General features: G+C 38.4%; 1 protein-coding gene across 6 annotated transcripts in view; it reads left to right on the top strand.

Annotated features, from left to right (window-relative positions):
• Nucleotides 1–20,345, top strand: part of MLIP (muscular LMNA interacting protein) — a 117,303-nt gene that overhangs the window by 88,681 nt on the left and 8,277 nt on the right. For 2 of the 6 annotated variants that reach the window (XM_035319920.1, XM_035319921.1), the window contains exons 12-13: nt 3,378–3,491; nt 20,134–20,187. The exons of 1 other annotated variant lie outside the window; for it this stretch is intronic. In XM_035319920.1, coding sequence (XP_035175811.1) covers nt 3,378–3,491; nt 20,134–20,187 — 168 coding nt within the window. Of the gene's footprint in view, nt 1–3,303; nt 3,492–20,133; nt 20,188–20,345 lie in introns of those variants that run through there. 3 more of the 6 variants (XR_004749017.1, XR_004749016.1, XM_035319922.1) reach the window with 3 other exon arrangements.

The raw sequence follows: 20,345 nt of genomic DNA, 5'->3' as shown, positions 1-20,345 counted from the left end.
GTCTTTCCACTTGTTTCTTGGGAGAAGAGCCCGATCCCCACCTTGCTACAACTTTCCTTAAGGCAATTGTAGAGTGTGATAAAATCTCCCCTGAGCCTCCTTTTCTCCATGCTAAACAACCCCAGTTCCCTCAATAACTCCTTGTAAGACAAACTCTCAAGGCCCTTCACCAGCTTCGTTGTCCTTCTTTGGACATGAATAAATATATGTAAATATATATTAAGACATCTTTGTTGTGAAAAAATTACCACTTAGGCCTTTATTCAGATGGATTCTCTGTCTTAACAGAAACTGATTTTGTTTGTGTGAGAAAAGGTTATACGATTCTAGAGGTGGTTGAATATAACAATAATACAATGATAGCCAAATCTGGGGAAAGCACTACAGTGCTGAACATCACAGCATACAGTCATGATTGCAGCTATTGCCTCTCAGAGTAGGTTTATAGTGCTGATATGAGTTTCTTATGAATGCAGAAGAATTTGGTGCCCACTGGAGGACGTTCACAATCTTTCAGCATCTCTAAAGCTCTCCTGATGGTTTCTACTGACAGGGCTGCAGCACTGCCTGTGAAACTGGGCTCAGTGCCAACACAACTGCTTGAAAATTGCAATGTTTATCTCCAACCACAGGTTTGTTAGCTTATGAGGACACCAAACAATGTGTGCGTGCAGCCCAGAAAACCAACCCTATCCTGGGCTGCATCAAATGAAGTGTGGCCAGCAGGATGAGAGAGGCGATTGTCCCCCTCTGCTCTGCTCTTGTGAGACCCCACCTGGAGTTCTGCATTTGGCTCTGGAGCCTCCAGCACATCAAAGACACGAATGTACTGGAGAAAGTCCAGAGGAGGGCCACAAGGATAATCAGAGGGCTGGAGCACCTCTCCTATGAGAACAGGCTGAGGAAACTGGGGTTGTTCAGCCTGCACACAATTCCCTCTATCTGCATTTTCTTTCATTTTCATTCTAATACCATCGTTGACACAGGTTAGCTGGGGTTCCAGACAGTATCAGATTTATTAATGTCTCTCTTGTGATTTTTCTTAGACCTCCACAGTACCACCCCTCCCTGCCAGCCTGCCAGTGTGTGACACAGAGCACTAGTAGCCATTTGTGTGACATTGGGTTTGAGACAAAACTATGCAGTCAGCCATAACTGCTGACCTTCAGCTTCACCTCCCTCTGTTGAACAGTTTTTTTTTTGTCTTTTTTTTTTTTTTTTTTTTTTGCATGACAGAGAATAGCTTGTTTATTTTTCACTTCATTGATAAAACTTCTCATGTGAAAAAAGGCATTTCCTGTTCAACAAGAATAATAATTTTTGCTGTAGCAGACAGCTCTTTTCATGCAGGTAATCCATAGTAATATATATTTCTTTTCATTATTAATCTTCATTTCCTGTTGCTCTACATCTGTTGAATGATACTGTGCAAAGTGATAAAATAATACGTAGTTTTACTTTGAATGAACTTTCATGTTAAAAATATTGAAATGATGTGCCATTATTTTTTGCTCTGTTTATCTGTATTAGTTATGCTATATATAGAATGACTAGTGAGCCAGTAAAAGTCCTTTTTGTTTTGTTTTGTTTTGTTTTATATCCTCATATTACCTTATATTGACTATTTTTTTCTTTTTTTTTTCCTTTTTTTTTTTCCTCATAAGGAAAAATATGTAACTAGTAGTGTGTACTACTCAGTAGATATGTCAAAGTAAACACGTGTTATAGAGAGAGCTTAACATTGCTGTGGTTTCAAATTGACATAATTAAATTAGTCACATATTTAGGTGCCCTTACTGGAGGTGGTAATTTCCCTAACATGAGAAATATTTTAATCATATTTTTTTACAGGAATTTTGCAAGTAAGCTTCAATTTGTTCAAAAGAGATAAAATATAAAAGAAAAAATATCCCAGATGTATATACAATTTGTGAGAAACACCGACATGATGGCTTCACAAAAGTATGCATTTAAAACTGGAGAAACTGAATCTCTTTTTTTTTTTTTTTTTTGGTCTGGGAAAATTGGGGATTTTTGTTACATAGTAATGTGAAAATGGCTCATAAGGAGTGCTAGAAAAGTCATATGTTTACAAATATTAATGAATGATCATGGGCACAGGCTCATGTGTCATTAAAAATAAAGCACTTTGGGCAACAGAAGAGCAAGGTTGCACTAAAGAGGTATTAGCTATAATTGTCATGAAGCTGTGAGGCCAGTTTGCCAAACATCATTAACAAAAGTAGAGTTGGTGATGCTGAAGAGGAGCACCAGGAGGCAAAGTCAATGCTGAGTGATGGTTTCCTGGTCACCTACAACCACTCTCATTGCTGCCAGGCCTCTGATCCATTGTTTGCTCATACTCACTCTTTTCTTTGGGCAATGCATTAGCTTCTCTTGGAGCTAATTTCTTGTCACATATTATCTGCATTTGGAGTTCAAAGACACAATAACAGCGCAGTCTGATCAGGACTCAGCCAGCCAAATGGGTGAGACTTCAGGATGTATTGTGTCAACGACCTTGACAAAACCCAAGCATGAGACTGGTGCCAAAATCTGAGCAACCTTTCTGCATCTATCCCAAATCTTTTAAGAATCAGTTTTTTAAAAGGTTTTTATCTGGTTTACATGCAAACAGCGCATACATTTTTTTTTTTTTCCAAAACCACTATTGCTGACAGCTTTCAGTAGTGAACATCATTGAGTGAGCACCTTCCCCAGATTAACTTTTGAATGTCTGGAAAGGCTTGTTAAAAACTTGTCCAAAAGCCGGAAGTGTTCCCGTTAATATATAGATAATACAAGCGTTCTTTTGCATCTTTTGTATTTGTTTTCAGGCTGGTTTTACTTCCAATACGTGCTCTCAGAAAACCTCCCCAGAGCATGTCCATTGTATTTTAACACAAGATCCTTCTGGGCTTTCCTTTTCTGTCACCTTAACATTAAATGAACTGCAGGAGGGCGATGTGCTGGGCCCTATTATAAACATAACAGCTTTAATGGGATATCTGCAGCAGTTTTACTTGTGTGTGTGTCTGTAAGTATTGGTTGGCATGGATGTGCTGATAAAAGTGCTGATAAAAGTGCTTAGTGTAGAGCCATTTTATTGGCATGAAGGTACATTATCTTTCTGAGTTAATTATCAAACCATAAGAAATGTAAATGGGGTCTAAGATAAGCACTTTGCTTTCTGTCCAAAGCGCTTTTTTTTTTTTTTTTTTTTTTTTTGTGTCCTTTTTTTATATATGTTTTTTCATTATTTCCTATTTTTTTTTTTTTTTTTTTTTTTTCCTCTATATATAGGAGACTGTTCTCCTACATCCTCCGTATCCTACTAAACCGATCCCTCCAAATTGTCCCCTTTGCATCCTCTGCGGGTCTCCCTTGCTGACTGTTTAAACCCTGGACTTTTCAGCCACTTGTCCTCCATCATGTGTGATGTTCATGAGAATCCTTATAGCCCTTACTGTCACAACTCTTTGTACAATAAGGTGAGCGTCAAGTGTGGTGTGACTCGAGTATTGTCAGCCTTTTGTCCCTTATAATCTAGGCAGAATCTAGCTGGGTCATTAGGATTCAGTGCCAGTGGGTGGTCTGGGAGATGCTTGTCTGAAGAGTCCATGTCTCCAGTCCCTGGAGATAGTACTGCTTTTCCTTCCTTCAATGAACTTCTGCTGGGCTTTGCTTCCTCCAGACCAGCTAGGACAGGGCTCCTCCACTCTTCATTTAGGATGTTTCTCTGAAGGAGAAATAATCTATGTCATCCCTCATGCTCAAGTCCTTTAACATTTACCCATACCAAAGTAATGATCTGTATTCTTGGGGACTGAGGGAAGGGAGACTAGGGAGAAATATGAACTTTTTTCCAGTATCTTTTTCTATCATTCTGACAAGCAGTTGTCTCTTGCCAATGCAACAGGAATCACACCCTTACTGACATTTCTATCTTCTCTGAAACAACAATGAAGGAATTAGATAAAATGTCAGTAGACCAAGGTGTGTGGGTGACAGGGCTGGCTAATAAGCTTTACAAGGCCAAATACTGGGCCCTACGTCTTAACTGAGGTCTTTTCAAAGAGCTGTTGGAATGAGGTCCTTATATCAAGAAAGCCCCAGTCTAGTGTTAGAAAAGCATCAGACGTGGAAGCCCAAAGAAGACAAGCTGTTTGGACCACTCAGATACATCCTGTCTATATCCTATTTTTCCAGCAGAGAATATGACTGGAAACACTCAGTCCTTCATTCTGACAGAGATAATTCCACTCTGAAATGTATGGTGCACTTCATTTGGAGTACAAGAGTTTAAAACACAGGCATTAAGTATTGTTTCTTTAGGCTACATCAAGGTTTCCTCAGCAGAGGAATGAACACAAGGGTTAAATCCACATGACTAGTTTCAGGCCCACTTGGAGCTGAGACAGCTATGGAGAAAAGTAGCAGCTCCACAGAAAACATGTGTTGATCAGTAGTTAGAGTCTGAAGGAAGCACCTGAAAATGTCTTTCTATCCTCATTGATTATAAACAGAATTTGGGTTAATAGACAAAGAGTGTTCCATGTTATCCCCTACTGCCCTGTGAGACTAATAGTAAAATTTACCATTTCACTCATGTATTGAGATGGACACAAAATAACAATAGTAATTAAAAAACCAACATCCTTCCATTCTGTCTTTGAATCATCTTGGGAAAACCACCTTTTCACATCTGCTAGGCTGGGTTTTGTTCTCTATTTTAATTTTTACTAAGCTAGGCTGACATGTTTATTTAGGCAGTAGTGATTTTATGATCAAGTATTGTGGTTTAACCCGGCCAGCAGCTAAACACCACACAGCTGTTCACTCACCCTCCCCCCTCCCTCTCTGGAATGGGGGAGAGAAATGGGAAAGTGAAGCCTGTGAGATGAGATAAAGACAGTTTATTAAGATAGGAAATAATAATAATAATAATAATAGTGTGTATGAAACAAGTGATGCACAATGCAATTGTTCACCATCCGCTGACTGATGCCCAGCCCATCCCTGAGCAGCCGGCCCCCACCCTGGCTAGCCACCCCTATATATTGTTTAGTATGACGTCAGATGGCATGGAATACGCCTTTGGCCAGTTTGGGTCAGCTGTCCTGGGTCTGTCCCCTCCCAGCTCTTGCTGCACCCCCAGCCTGCCCACTGGCAGGACAGAGTAAAGAGCTGAAAAGTCCTTGGCTTAGTGTAAGCACTGCTCTGCAACAAGTAAAACATCAGCATGTTATCAGCACTCTTCTCATCCTAATCCAAAGCATAGCACCCTACCAGCTACTAGGAGGAAAATTAACTCTATCCTAACTGAAACCAGGACAATAACTTTCCTGGTTCATGCAATAACTGTCCTGGTTCATTGCAGGCAATTTACATGAACAAACAAACGGTTCATGAGACTGCTGAAGCCAATTTTTATAATGAAAATGGGTGTTAGCTGTTGATAATGAAAACACTGCTCAATACTCAGTGTTTTATATTTATATAAAAAGGTGAATAAATCAGGGAGAAGTTGTCAAGACTACGAAGATTGTATTTATTTATTTTTTTTGTTAATTTCAAGTTAGTAGCTTTATCAAATAGGGATATTTTTGCTGAATAATTTATTAAATATCGACATTTTTGCTGTTTCTGAGTTCTCGTAGCACTGTGCACCCCAAACTCTTCCTTTGAATGCAGAGGTCATAGGACAGCCCAGCCTGTGTATTTGCGTTCTACCCATACGGGGATTATTACAAGGCCTATTCATCTGCAAGTTTTATCTCAACTAACTTTTGTCATTCCAAGCAACCTTTGTGAGTTTTTCAAACTGATAAATGTAGGCACTCCTCTTTGATGTCAACAGGTTCTTCCTGTACAAATTAAATCCAAGAGTTACACCATCTCTTTGATTTTACAAATTAAATCCAAGAGTTACACCATCTCCTTGATTTCTCTCATTCTTCATACATCATAAACTGTCTCCCATACTTGGATCATTTTTTACTGTTAGCAGAGGTACATCACAGAATTTTTCTGTAAGCTTCATACATCTGTAAACAGCTTTTATTTTTATTATTAATAATAAATATATTTATATATTCTTATTTTCATGTTGCACCAGCGTCATCCATAGCCCATAATTCACTGAGTGCTAATTTCTATTAAAGAAAAGCTCAGATAATCTTTTTTTTTTTTTTTTTTTTTTTTTTTTTTTTTTTAGCAGTGGCATTTTGAATGGTTATGTTATTGTTGGCAAGCTAATTGGGAGTTCTGTGTTTTAGATGAGGCCCTAATATGGAGTTGCTGTGAGGATTCATGCAAAAAAGTTCACATATTTGGGCTTCTGATTAACTTCCAATCATCATCCCTCTTATGTAAGTGAATTAGGTTCCTAGCTTTTATCAAGAACATGTAAAATGATAATAGTTGTTGCTCTCCATGGGCATCCCTTAATTAAAGGAGCTAGTCTTTCTTTCAGTCCTTTAAGATTTAGTGAAAACCCATGGGAACCTATAAAGTTAACCATTATTAGTGAAAAAAAATACATACTAGTAAATAGCTTCAGTAAAATGCATTGTATTTCTAAATTAATGTCACCCTCCATGTGGGTGTGGCCCAATGGTTTAGGAACAGAATAATCAAATTTTAATATTGGACTTGTTTAATAGAAACAGAGTTTTATTTACACAAGCAGGAAATATTCACCATTTAAAATTATTTTTAATGGTTCTGTTTTGGTCTACAGTCCTTGGTGATCAAAGGAAGTTTGATTTTGGTGTTATTTACATGACTCATTTTTAACACAAGTCAATATATGTAGATAAAAAACATGCAGTGACCCTGTCTCCTGCACCACACAACAACAGTCTGAGCTATTTATTAAAAAAAAAAAAAAAAGGTTAGTTTGTTACAAATAGTTAAGTAATAGAAAACTTAGCACAGTAGACAGTATCATCTATTGAAACTTAAACTTATTAGACCTGTTGTGTAAAAGGCATAAATATTTAAGCAATTTATTTTTATTCCCTACTAAACCTGAACTGTCATATCTGAAAATTTCTTAGGGTTCCCCCTCTCCAGTCATCATCCTTTGGGTTAAGGAATAATATGAGCCATGACTTGCCATGACTTGGACTTGATGATCCTTGTGGGTCACATCCAACTCAACATATTCTGTGATTGTATGATACTGCAGCCATCCAGTAAAAACATTCTGGGTGTCCAGATGTATATACACGTTAGTCTTATTTCTGTATGTAAACATAATGAAAGTTTTATCTCAATGATCTGTCCAAGAGAATGTTAAGAACGAAGTTGTATTGCTAGCTATGTGTTGTATTTTGCTTCATCTTCCACTAGAGGGCAAAGTCCACTGCCATGAATTGTTCATTTAAAATACGTTGTGAATATACTATTGACAATGGACAGGATGTGATGGTGAGTAGACTTGACAATTTCCACCTGCACTTTCACTTCAAAATTACCTTATACAAATATTTTCTCAGATTTTTTAAAATTATTTTATATATATATAAAAAGAAAAACTAAACAAAACAGCAACAACAAAACAGAATGATCACCTTCTGCTACTTGTATTAGGGGAGGTAGATATGGTGAGCTCCTATAATCAGTATCATTTCATTTGTTGGCTTAGGGGGTAAAAAAATGGCAGCTGCCTATCTGAAATGCTGTACTGAAAGGGCACTATGCTGTTGTTCAGGCAGATTAGACCCAGCACTGAGCTGTGTTTGTTTGAAACCCCACCAGGTACCTGAATTTTTATAGCTGATGGAATTACACAGATGAAGCTGAAAGCTATCTCTGACAGGATTTCTACACTCCTTGGTCTTGAAAAGTGACAGCTTTGACACGGTTGTCACTGGACATACTGTTATGATTGACTGTGGGTGACTGTGTCTTTTTCTCTAACTTAACAGACCAGTTAAAGAAAACAGGAGTCCTGCTCTGATATCTTCTGGAATAAAATAGTTATATGAGTTGATATTTATATATTAGAAGTCCATTTTCTCATTCATTGGAATAAAATAGCTCTGAAAGGTGGATGAGACTGCAGCTCTTGTAATGACAGAGAGCCTGAGCCATTTAGACCCATGGTTGATTTCAAAATTTGATTCCTCTGGCAGTCCCCAAGCCTTTAACAGAGGACTGTGTTGGGTGGCAGAGCTCAGCTGCCAGCACAAGTCCCTTGGTACTCCCCGGAGGTCCTGAGATGAAGTGGAGTCTCCTCCTGAGAAGGGAAATAGGCCTCAGCTATTGACATTTTCTCCCTGAGGTGGACCCCAGGGAGGGACCCCACTGCACATACATGCATGTCACTGACATACATGCACATACATGCATGCCAAGGAATCCTGACTGTCTCTGATCATGAGACGTCTCACCATAGTCAGATAATCTGGGCGTCATCTGTGCAGAGGGGCTGCAAGAAGTCAGGACAGCATGTGGCATGAGCTTCCATTTTCCAGGTGTCAATTCCCATTGTTAATCCTTTGAAGGGGATCAGTCCCAGTCCCTTCTCCTTCAGGCTCTACCTGAGTCCTCTACCCTTTTAAGAGAAGGAAGATTTTTTATTTTTTAATTTTTTTTCCTACCCATCAGGTCAGCTGCAGAAGCTCAGGAGAACATGAAGGCACTACTGCCATAAATATGTCAGGGCAGAGAACATTCGATTTTGGGTACAGGTAGTCATTTTGAAATAGAAGGCAATGAACTGTCCTAGTGAAAAGGCAGGGATGAGGATGGGGTCTGTGGTGTGCAGCTCTTGTAACTGGAGACTGCCTCTTTGTCCCTCTTGAGTTTCAAACTCCCTTTTTGTGTTTCTGTCAGCAAGGGATGAGTACACAATTCATGTATGTCCCTCCAAAAGTCTCCCTGTTGTTTAAATATTTAGCAACACAGTCTTGAAAATGGGTTGGAAGGGAGGTGTTTTTTAAAGAACTATGGGAAATGTTAAAAAATGGCCATTTTTGTACCTTATCAGACACATGAGAAGAGGTCACAGGACCAGTCTTGCAGAAGACTAATTTTCTTTAATATACGAGTCTGGGCTCAAGCCAATTTCATTGCTTTTCTTGGGCGTAAATGGAGTTTTCTTGAAATCACTGAGTATTGTCGTGTTGGAAGGGTCAGCCTTCCATAATCATTTTCAGGTCTGCAGGCTCACTTGTAAGCAGAATATTTAAAGGAAACCTTTTTTTTTTTTTTTTTTTTTTTTTTTTTTTTTAATGAAATCAGTGGTGTTTACTTCACCATCCAATCTCCTACTCACTGGAGTTTGTATTTGATTAATAGTTGCATAGTGGGAATTGACATTCTGTGGATGCAGCAGCCTTTCAAGGTTGCCATGGAAAAGCACTTTTCTCCCAGACATCATCCCAGCTGCTTTTATTTCCAGAAGTGAATTTCTTTCTCTCTTTTGAACTTTGATATTTAAATACTAAATTTCCACATCTGTACTTGTGTTAAGTATGTTGTGGTTGATCATCCTTCCACTATCTGTGCTGAGAACAATTGCTTCAGTATAGGAAAAGAAAATCAGAAGCAAACAAGCCAGTTAATTATTGCTCTGCTACGAATTGGACTTCCTAGTTGGGAAAGTATTAATGTTTAATATTGCTGTCTCTCCTTTGTATATTCTTTTATTGCATTCCTTGGGCTTAGTGAGCCATTTTAATCATATCATGCTTAGGTGACATTTCTATTACTTTGGACTTAGCTGGATAATGTCTGCAGAAAATGCCTCTAGAGTTCTTGCTCAGCACATCTTCAAAGAAAAGTATTTAGACTAAAGCACTTTAGAAATACCTTAACTTGGTAATCAATTGCTTTCTTTGAAGCCATCAGATTAGCAACAGAACAGGGAGGTAGTTTAGGCTCAATAGGAGCCACAGCAGCATGCACTTAATGTGGAGATGTCTTAGTCTTGCAGCACCTGGAAAGAGCTCTGCTACCCACTTATGCAGAGACAGCTCTCCCAAAGGAAAAAAAAAAAAAAAAAGGAAAAAAAAAAAAAAAAGAATCAATTACTGCATCTCTCCTTTTGGCCTGGGCAGTTAGGCAATTTTGAAAGGCTGTCTGTCTTTATTTCCACTAGGAGAAGCTGTTAATGGTAGAAGCCTGGTATTTCTTCAGTGTAATTCTGTTCACTTAGAAAACACACACAAAAAGCATTGTTTTCATGAACACAGTAGGATCAAACCCCAGCAGGCCCTGTCCATACTTAGAAATCAAAATTTGTACAGGGAATGCTGTGCCTAGAAATGCACCGACTTTCTCTTGGAACACACAGCTGCTTCTGTTTCTTTCTGTCTTCACGTTTACACAGACAGCCTCCTCTGGATTAGCCTAAAACATTCAAACACCAAAAGATGCTTTATAATACTTTGTCATCATTCCTAGAAGTTTCTACATAATTTCAAACTTGAGTTCGGAGTTATGTCTGTCATTCTAGGATGATTGTGTGTAGTTTTCTGCAAAGTAGATTTCAGGAAGACATTTTTAACACGTACAACAATGTCAAATATAAGAGAAAGTCTGACCCTAGCTAGCAACTCATTTCTGAGAAATCTTTATCTTAGCCTTCTGTATCTTCAGATTAATACATTTTAGGACAACAAGAAAAGGAAACCCAAATACCACAACACTCCTAATATCTGCTTCTAATATTGGTTTGTGAAAAGAATTAATTCTATGACATGTCCTGTGGTGATGGGGACAAACTTGCCATAGCCTGAAGGCTGCTCCTGATGCTAAGAACCTAAATGATGGTTGAATTTTGGACCGGATACAAGTCCATATCCATAGGAATTTGAAACCAGAAAAAATGGGAATGTTAAAAATAATCTCTATAAATAGTTTGCAAATGGGAGCTGCAACCTGGGGCCATGTCTTTTCTTGTAAGATAGTAATAAAAACAAAAGACAAGAATATAAAAAGAACAGAAGTAAATTTGTGTGAAAAATTTCAAACAAGATTTGGTGGGTAAACAAATAATAATTATACACTTTTAATCAAAGGCAGTGAAATCCAGTCAAAAAGCATGTGGAGTCAAACACAGACACAGAAGGAAAGACAAACAAACAAAACAAAACAAATAAACAAACACACAATAAATTGAAGCCACTCCAAAACAATGAGAGCTATAGAGAAAATTGTATTTTAGACCTCACTGAACACAGATGTTTCTAGAGAATTTCCTGCTGCTTTTTCAGATTGTAAATAACTCTTCTGAGGCATTGAGAAAAAGTAAAAACATTGAAAGCTGATGAACCTTTGGAAACTTCCCATTTTAAAGGAAAAATTGGTGCAATTAGAATTCACTTAACTTTTATTGCAGGTATCAATATAATGTGTACTCTGAAATATGGCCTTAATTAACTCCACTTCCAGTTATGTTTAAAAAAAGTATAATAAAATTAGTTCTGGTGAAATTCCAAGTATGTACTTACAGCTTAGTATAAGGAAGATGGTATTTACCTGTGTTTCAGAGATGTTATGAATTTCAAGGCATTAGTGTCTTTTTTTTTTTTTTTTCATTTTTGGAAAAAATGTTTTGAACTTTGATGAAGGTCATATATTATAAACTGTAAATTATAATACTATCTTTTTCATATGTAAACAGTGGCTATCATTTTAGTAGTTAGGGAGAATATGATCATAATACAAATTTTAATATATTTTTTGACAGTTATACATATATACTCATGAAGATTCAGTCAAAGTTTGGGGCTTGGATTTAAAGAATCTAAGGTCAAAAATCTCTGTTACATTGGAAACTCAGTCAGTGAACAGGACTTGTTCAATTATGCATCTAGTCTGGGAAGTAAACATGGTGGAGGAAAGTCAGCTCTGATATCCATTTCATTTCATGCTTTTGCCTGGAATTTGAAAGTAGTGATGTTTAAAGTTCTTCAGCTGTTCTGATTCAATAAGCAGTGACCTCCTTCCTGAGGCATGGAAGCAGCCATCTCTTCTAAGCAATGACTCGATTTCTGTCAGTTCACAAATAGATCACAGTCAATATGCTGAGAAAATTTCAAACCTTTGTGTTGCTGGAAATTCTGAAACATTTGTTTTCTTTCCAATACAGATGATAATTTGAAAACATTTAAGTACTCCTGAAATCAAAATGCATCAACGGGGTTATGTGAACTAATCCAAAGCAGATAACACTAAGCTGTGTGATTAGAAAGTGCTTGTCTCCTCTGCTGCCTTCCTCCATTTCTTGTGAAGGTTAGGATTCTCATGTCTTCCATATGATTCCTCAGGTCTTCCATATAGGCCTGGTACCCTGCCTGGTAACCAGCTCCCATCATCACCTTTAGTGAAGTTAACCCTGCAAGGAGCTACAGAACTCAATTATCCCACAGCAGAAAGTGGAGACTCTTCCCATAATTTCCACAAAATACGATGTCAGTGAAATGCACTTTAATGTTTTATGGAAGTTATCCAAAATGAAACATTTAGGTCAGAAAACACAATATTCCAGTTATGGTCAGGATTTATTGTTTTGAAACACTTACTTTTTATTTTCTAAGTGAGTAATTAAAGACTGCAAAAGAAATCAAAATGTTTTACAGAAAGCTTTGTTTTCCTGTTGCTAGTCCTCTTTCATTGAAAAATAATTTTGTCAGAAATTCCTCAACCATTTCCCTCTTGGACTAGCCTTGCGTGAGAAGTTGAACCTGGCCTGGGAAAGGGCAGCCCAAGGAAAACTGATGAACTTCTGGGCCTCCGTCTGTTTCCACTAGTTCCCTACCAGCTTCACTTACCTCTGAGATAAGCAACCTCCACCACTAAGACTTACAGTTCCTGTAGCCTCTAGTTATTCATAGGCAAATATTTCCATTGCACGTTGTTCTGGTGTCCCTCCAGGGCTCTGTCCTTGAAGAACCTGCCAGGGAACAGTGTCTGCATTAGTTGTCCCTTTTGTGCAGGTCCTTACTGCTATCAGAAAAGAGTTTGGAAATCTTTGAGTTAAAAAAAGCAAAAATACAGTAGTGTATAGTAATAATTTGCAATTTAATCAGTATGCTGTACTGCATACTTGGCTGAAGGCACAATATTAGTCTTTGTTACAATCACCATTTCTACTTTATATTTCCTTACAGAGAGATGAAAGTTGCAAAAGAATTGGTTCTTAACTGACTGAATTTTTGAAAGTGATTATATAGTGCAATTTCAGAGAAACTACATATATCATAGTTATAAATTGTCTGTTTCTATTATTTATTTTCTCTCTCTTTAGTTGAGGGTAGTTCTTACTCTGCTGATTAGGGCGTATACCATTTATTAGTACTCTAGATTTCATGCATTTGTACTCAGAAAAAAAAGGTTATTCAGGAAACAGTTTTATAAAAGCATTTGCTGGTTATGCCTGTATAAATAAACATTTTTAGTCTTTGAAATAATAAGAAATTAGCAATTTTTCCTAGTGAGAAGGAATGACTATATTTAAAAGAGTCTTGCATACCTAATTTACTGTCAACGTGGACTAGTGTTAGTGGAAAGATAAAGCCCTATAAATCCTATTAGAATTAAATTTTGCCAGGGACATCAAGGGCAACAAAAAAGGCTTCTATAGGTACACCAGTGATAAAAGGAAGACTAGGGAAAATGGAGCCCTCTCTGGAAGGAAATGGGAAACCTGGTTACCCAGGATATGAAGAAGGCTGAGGTATTCATTGATTTTTTATTTTTATTTTTATTTTTTATTTTTGCCTCAGTCTCCACCAGCAAGAGCTGTAGCCTCATAGCCCAAGACCGAGAAGGCAAAGGCAGGGACTGGATGAATGATGAACTACCCACTGTAGTAGAAGATCAGTTTTGAGACCAGCTAAGGAACCTAAAGTTGCAAAGTTCATGGGGCCTGATGAGATTCATCTGTGTGTCCTGAGGGATACTGGCAGATGAAGTTGCTAATCCACTATCCATCATATCTGAGAAGCTGTGGCAGTCTGGTGAAGTTCCCAATGACTGTAAGATGGGAAACATAACCCCAGTTTTTTAAAAGGGAAAAAAGTAAAAAATGAGGACCTGCAGGCCTGTCAGTCTCACCTCTGTGTCTGGCAAGATCATGGAGCAGATACTCCTGGAAACTCTGCTAAAGTACATGAGAAACAAGGAGGTGATTGGTGACAGCCAATATGGCTTCACTAAGCATAGAATACGCCTGACAAAACTGATCGCCTCCTACAGTGGGGTTAGAGCATTTGTGGACAGGGGAAGAGCAAATAACATCATCTACCTGGATTTGTGCAAAGTGTTTGACGCTGTCTCCCATGATATCCTTGCCTCTAAATTGGAGAGACATGGATTTGATGGGTGAACCACTTGTTGGGTAAGGAATTGGCTGGATGGCTGCACTCGAAGAGTTGCACTCAACGGCTCAATGTCTAGGTGGAGATCAGTAATGAGTGGTGTTCCTCAGGGGTCAGTATTGGGACTGGCACTGTTTAGCATCTTTGTTGGTGACGTGAACAGTGGATTGAGTGCACCCTCAACAAGTTTGCCAATGACACCAGCTGTGTGGTGTGGTCAACACGCTGGAGGGAAGGGGTGCCATCCAGAGGGACCTGGACAGGCTGGAGAGGTGGGCCTGTGTGAACCGCATGAAGTTCAACAAGGCCAAGTGCAAGGTCCTGCATCTGAGCTAAGGCAATTCCAAGAAAAATACTGGCTGGGCAGAGAGAGTGGATTGGGAGCAAGCCTGATGAGAAGGATCTGGGGGTGTTGGTTGACAAGAAGCTCAAAATAAGCTGGCAATGTGCTCTTGCAGCCCAGACAGCCAACTGTATCCTGGGCTGCATCAGAAGAAGCATGGACAGCAGGTCAAAGGAGGTGATTGCCCCACTCTGCTGTGTTCTTGTGAGACCTCACTTGGACTGCTGTGTTCAGCTCTGGGGCCCCTGTGGTGGTTTTACCGTGCTAGGCAGTTGAACACTACAACCGCTCTCTCACTCCCCCTCCTCAGATGAGGAGGGGAAGAAGTAAAGGAAAGAACAACTCACGGGTTGAGATAAGGATGATTTAATTAAAAAGGGGAAAAATATATATATATATATAATTAAGGAAATATTATTATTAATTAAACAATTCAACTAAAGGGAAAAAAGGGAAAGGGGAAAAGGGAGGGGGGAAAGGGAATAACTAAACAAAACAAGTAAAGGCTATGTGGAAGTGCAGAGGAAAGAAATTACTCTCTACTTCCCACAAATGAGCGATGCTTGACCACGTCCTTGAAGCAGGGCCTCAACGCACGTAGCCGGTGTTCGGGAGGAGGACAGACGTTTTTGCAACGAGAGCCCACCCCTCCCCTCTTCTTCCTTTTTCCACCTTTTATTGCTGAGTGTGACATCATATGGTATGGAATATCCCTTTGGTTGGTTTAGGTCAGCTGCCCTGCTGATGTCTCTTTCTCACTTTTTGCCCACCCCCTGGGAGGGTCAGAGAGAGTCCTGATGCTGTGCCAGCACTTCTCAGCAGCAGACACAACACTGGTGTGATACCACTGCTGTTCTAGCTACAAGTGCAGAGCGCAGCATTGTATGGGCTGCTGCAGGGAAAGTTAACATCCCAGCCAGACCCAGTACAGCCCCCAGCGCAAGAAACACATGGACCTATTAGAGCAAGTGCAGAGGAGGGCCACAAAGATGATCAAAGGACTGGAGCATCTCTCCTACGAGGACAAGCTGAGAGAGCTGGGGTTGTTCTGCCTGGAGAAGAGAAGGCTCTGGGGAGACCTGATAGCAGCCTTCCAGTACCTAGGAAAAAGCTGGGGAGAGACTCATTGTCAGGAATTGGAGTTATAGCACAAGTGGGAATGTCTTTAAACTAAAAGATGGTCATTTTAGATTAGATATTAGGAAGAAATTATTTACTCAGAGGGTGGTGAGACACCGGAACAGGTTTCTCACAAAAATTGTGAACGCCCAATTGCTGGAAGTGTTCAAGGCTGGGTTGGATGGGGCTTTGAGCAACCTGGTCTGGTGGGAGGTGGCCTTCACATGGTGGGGAGTCTGGAACTAGATGGTTTTTAAGGTGCCTTCCAATCTAAACCATTCTTTGATTAAAGATTTAATGGAGTATTTTGAAAGAATGGTATAAAAGAGAATGTTTTCTGGCTACTTTATTGGAAACATTCTTATTTCTTATGTATATTACCTCTTACAGATTCCAAAGAGTTTTAAACCTGTGTCTCAATTATCAAAGGTTGTAGATCCTCTAGAGAGTGACTTAGACTTGTGAAAAAGGTCTTATATTGAGAACACTTCAGAAAGCTTTATATTAGTTGAGGCAGCTGTGATTCATAGTACAATAAAAGTAAATTGACCTTTTAAAGGCAAATATGTCTTGCTGATTATAGAGCTAAATGAACAAAGGTCTAACTAAGATGTTATATAACTGCCTCTTTTCTAAGCTTTGGCCGAGTCCTTATAAGGTTATTTTGGCCAGGTAGGTAATTTCTCTTTGAACTTAAATGCTGTAAATACTTATATATTGTCAGGATATTCTAATCTCTTCAGTACAATTTTCACAGCCACAAATACAGGTTTGTTTAGTTTGCTCTTTCACTGTTCTTAGAAATAATCAAGTGTCACTTCACCAAAAAGTGTGAGACTCAGGAAAATTAAGAAACATTAATCAACTTTATAAGAATAGTGTAGAATTTTATAACAGACCAAAGAATCAAGAACAGAGATTATAAAAGCAATATTATCATCCTCCAACATAGACAGATGCAATTCTTCTAAATTAGTAGGAAAACAAATAGGGCTCCCTGCCAGCTGCTTTGACCTGGGGATGGAAGACTGCCAGTGACAGAACAGGATGAGGTCTCATGAAGACAACAAACCAGTAAAAAGTACAGAGTCCAAATTACATTCACACTTCAGATCTTGTGGACATGGGCACATTCCTCTATGACTCTGAAGGATGACAGTCACACAGTGTCTAGTAAGGAACAGTTAATCCCAGCTTGTTCTGCCTACCTTGCATTTCTGTTACTTTTAAGCTGATTTTCTGGTACTATGTGTTTGATAGGTCATATTTGCAGAGAAATTACCTTCATATTCTGAGGATATTTTTCCTGTGCTTAAGTCTGTATGTTGTACTGTGATCCAGGTACAAGGCTGAGTTTAATGAGTTAGGTTATATGTCCTGTTAAGTGTCCTCTGAACACCCTAGGCTGACTACCGTGCAGAGAGAACAAGAAACCAGTGCCAATGTCCTGTTAATACTTGCCCAGACACCTGAAATAACCAAGTATAGTGCCCATCGCAGCTTGTAGAAGTTCAAACTTCTCCCACTTTCTTCCAAAAGAACCAAGTACTTACACATGGAGCTGCAGAAAGCAAGTGCACTGGGACACCATTTTCTATCCTGCCTGGGGGATGTAATGTGCACTCAAGAACACAAAAATCATAAAGAACAATCAGAGAGGAAGGGATAAGGCTTTGCAGCCTCTTGGCTAAACTGTGGAGAAAAAGCATGGGTCCTGTTCCACACAAGGCTGACATGTTTCACATTACATTGACACGTTATGGAAATAAGACAGGAATAGGTTTTCAGGTTGTTCAGATGAACTCACCCAGGCCAAAGAACTCATCTCCTTCACATCTGGCAGAGATAGAGCTATATGATTACAGGGAAAAACCCAACACCCTCCTTTTAGGGACCTGCAAGACTAAGTGTTATTTCAGCATCAGGGATGTAGTACTTTTTTGATGTTCTCCATATTCACTCAAGTACTACTGAAATTAATTTATAAATCTAAATAGCTGTGACTTTCTAGCCCCCATGTCATGGCAAAACCAGACCTTCAGACATCTGACTAGTATGCACTCTTCTACAATAATTCTTCAAGGTTTTTACATGAGAGACTTGTGAAAGCAGACTTCAGAAAATTGTATGTTATTATTTTTTTTGCTACGTCTTAACTTCTGCTTTAACTTTTCTTCCAGTCATTAATTAGTGAAGTCCTTGAAATCCTCTCACTTCTTTTCTATCAATTAAATCTCTACAAAGTAATCAATATTAACAATGTCTGTCCAGAAAATATAGATAACTTTCTGTCTTCATGGGGGCTGTTATTTGCATTCACTATGCTATCAAAATAAAACAAACAAAGATACATCTTGGAGGAAAAAAAATAAAAATGATTATTTGTCAGGCCTGAGGAGGGAATCAAGACCTCATACTCAAGGAACAAAGTAAGGCAGAATCAGTAGGAATTCCAGTTAAGCACAGTAGACAACGAATACCAGCAAGAAAGACTAGGACTAGATAACACAATAAAAGTGCATTTTTAATTTATTGGCTGCATGAGCAATTTGAGAAAAAAAGTTACCGTATTCTCAGTTCACTACCTGAAGAGGTAGGTTTCCTTACCCTAGGAGTGGAAGTCCTTCTCAGAGGGCTTAGCTGCACATCAGAAAATAAACAGAACACGATCAATACCTCCTGTGTTCTTTTTGTGATTCTTTTTTTTTTTTTTTTTTCTGGAATACAGAAATGCCATATTCTGGTGAGACAATAAGTAATTCAGCACAGGGTTCATTTAAATGAAATAAGTTTGCTAATACACTGCAGGTGTTGCTAGAACTTTGTCACTGTATATCATCAAGGATTGTCTAACCTCAGTAGCTGCAGGATGCTGGTTTTGGAAATGGGACTTCTGTCCCCTTGTGGGCTGTTAAACATCTCCTGTGTTTGTTGTAAAGAGCTGTGCTGCAGCAGTGGGGTGGTGCAAGGTCTGTGGGCTGCCTTGGTTGTTGTGCCAGATGAAATCAGGAGCCAGGTCTGTGGTGGAGGGAGGGATGTTGCTGCTGACAACTAGTTCCCTTACCCCTTCCTTAACTTTTGTTTGTCTAAAATTTTTTCGTTGCCTAAATTTATTGAATAAATACATTAAATAATTGTATTGCCTAAAGGTATTAATCTGCCTTTCCATTTTGAGGGAGAAAAAAATAAGAGAAAAATGTTAAATAACTAAAAATTGCTGCTGTTTTTTTAAGACTTGGCTCCTGATTCCCTGAAAATGAAGCAGGGTGAATTTTCAAAAGTAGAGGCCAATACAGAACAGATCAATAATGTAATTATAGACAGTATGTGACACTTCAATGTCACACTTTTTTTTTTTTTTTTTTTTTTTTTTTTTATGGGGTTAGATTGGCAGATCAGCTTTACACTTAAGAAGCTCAGGTTCAAAGTTAATTTTCTAGGGCAAGACCAGTATTTTTTTAAGCAACACATCATTTGCTAATGTATTATTTGTTTTAAATACTAAAACAAAGTAGTGCTTTTGACACATTGAACTTTGAAGGCTTCTTCCAACCTTATCTTTCTACAATTCTAAAATACCAAAGCTCCAATATTTCCTGTGACTTTTGCTCTAAAGAGGATGCTGAATATGAAAACTTCACAAACTTGTGATATTAATATTGCCTATATACATTCTGTCTTATCCGGTATTCTCTTCAAATCTTATTGAAATTGGTATGGTTCTTCATTTGAATATCATCCATCAAACTTCATAACTCAGATGCAAATCCTGTAGTACTCAAAACACACTGCAAAATTATAAAATCCTTTCTGCACATACTAATTAGTGTTATACAGCTATTTATTTATTTATTTATTAAATTAACTGTTTGCATGATTTATGTATCTGAAATGTAAGATTAAGGAGAGGTCTTTTAGAGGTGATTTAAGAAGACTTATTCAAAGTGATAGAAATATGACTTCAGTTTTAACTAACTTTATGTGCATTATCTCATACTGAATGCATTGTAAGGCAGATGCCCTTGCTGTGATTTTGACTTGAGAGGGCTCTTTCAAATTGGAAAGTGATTTATCTTTCCCCACCCTTTTAATTATGGGAATATGATATAACAGAGAACAGGCCATACCTTGAAATAGACGGGAGCAGTAAGCATACAGATACTGTTGAACACAAGTAGGAACTCATTACATTGCTGTCCCTTGAATGACTGAGGGTACTGTCTTCCATTGGTAAAATGGTGTGATATTTTATACAGAAATTGAACTGATAACTGATTTTTTTTTCCTGTTTTTAACCTCATGCTCCCTCCAACCCGTGACATCTTGGCTTGGCAGCCCAGTCATCCCATAGTGCCTATTCCAGAAAATGAAACACTCAGCTCTGAGGAGGTAATCAGTGGACATTTAATGTGTTTATGTATTTGAATGCTAGCTTAATCTTTTATTTATGTAACATTTGTATGAGCTGATGAGCAAAAATGTGCTGAGCTCACAAACCTGCTCTTGTCCAGTACATGAGCTAGATAAACATTAATTATTCTTAATGA

The sequence above is a fragment of the Oxyura jamaicensis genome, chromosome 3 (genome assembly GCF_011077185.1).
Source record: "Oxyura jamaicensis isolate SHBP4307 breed ruddy duck chromosome 3, BPBGC_Ojam_1.0, whole genome shotgun sequence".
Taxonomy (NCBI): Eukaryota; Metazoa; Chordata; class Aves; order Anseriformes; family Anatidae; genus Oxyura; species Oxyura jamaicensis.
The sequence above is the reverse complement of the archived record's forward strand: the minus strand, read 5'-3'. Positions and strand labels throughout refer to the sequence as shown.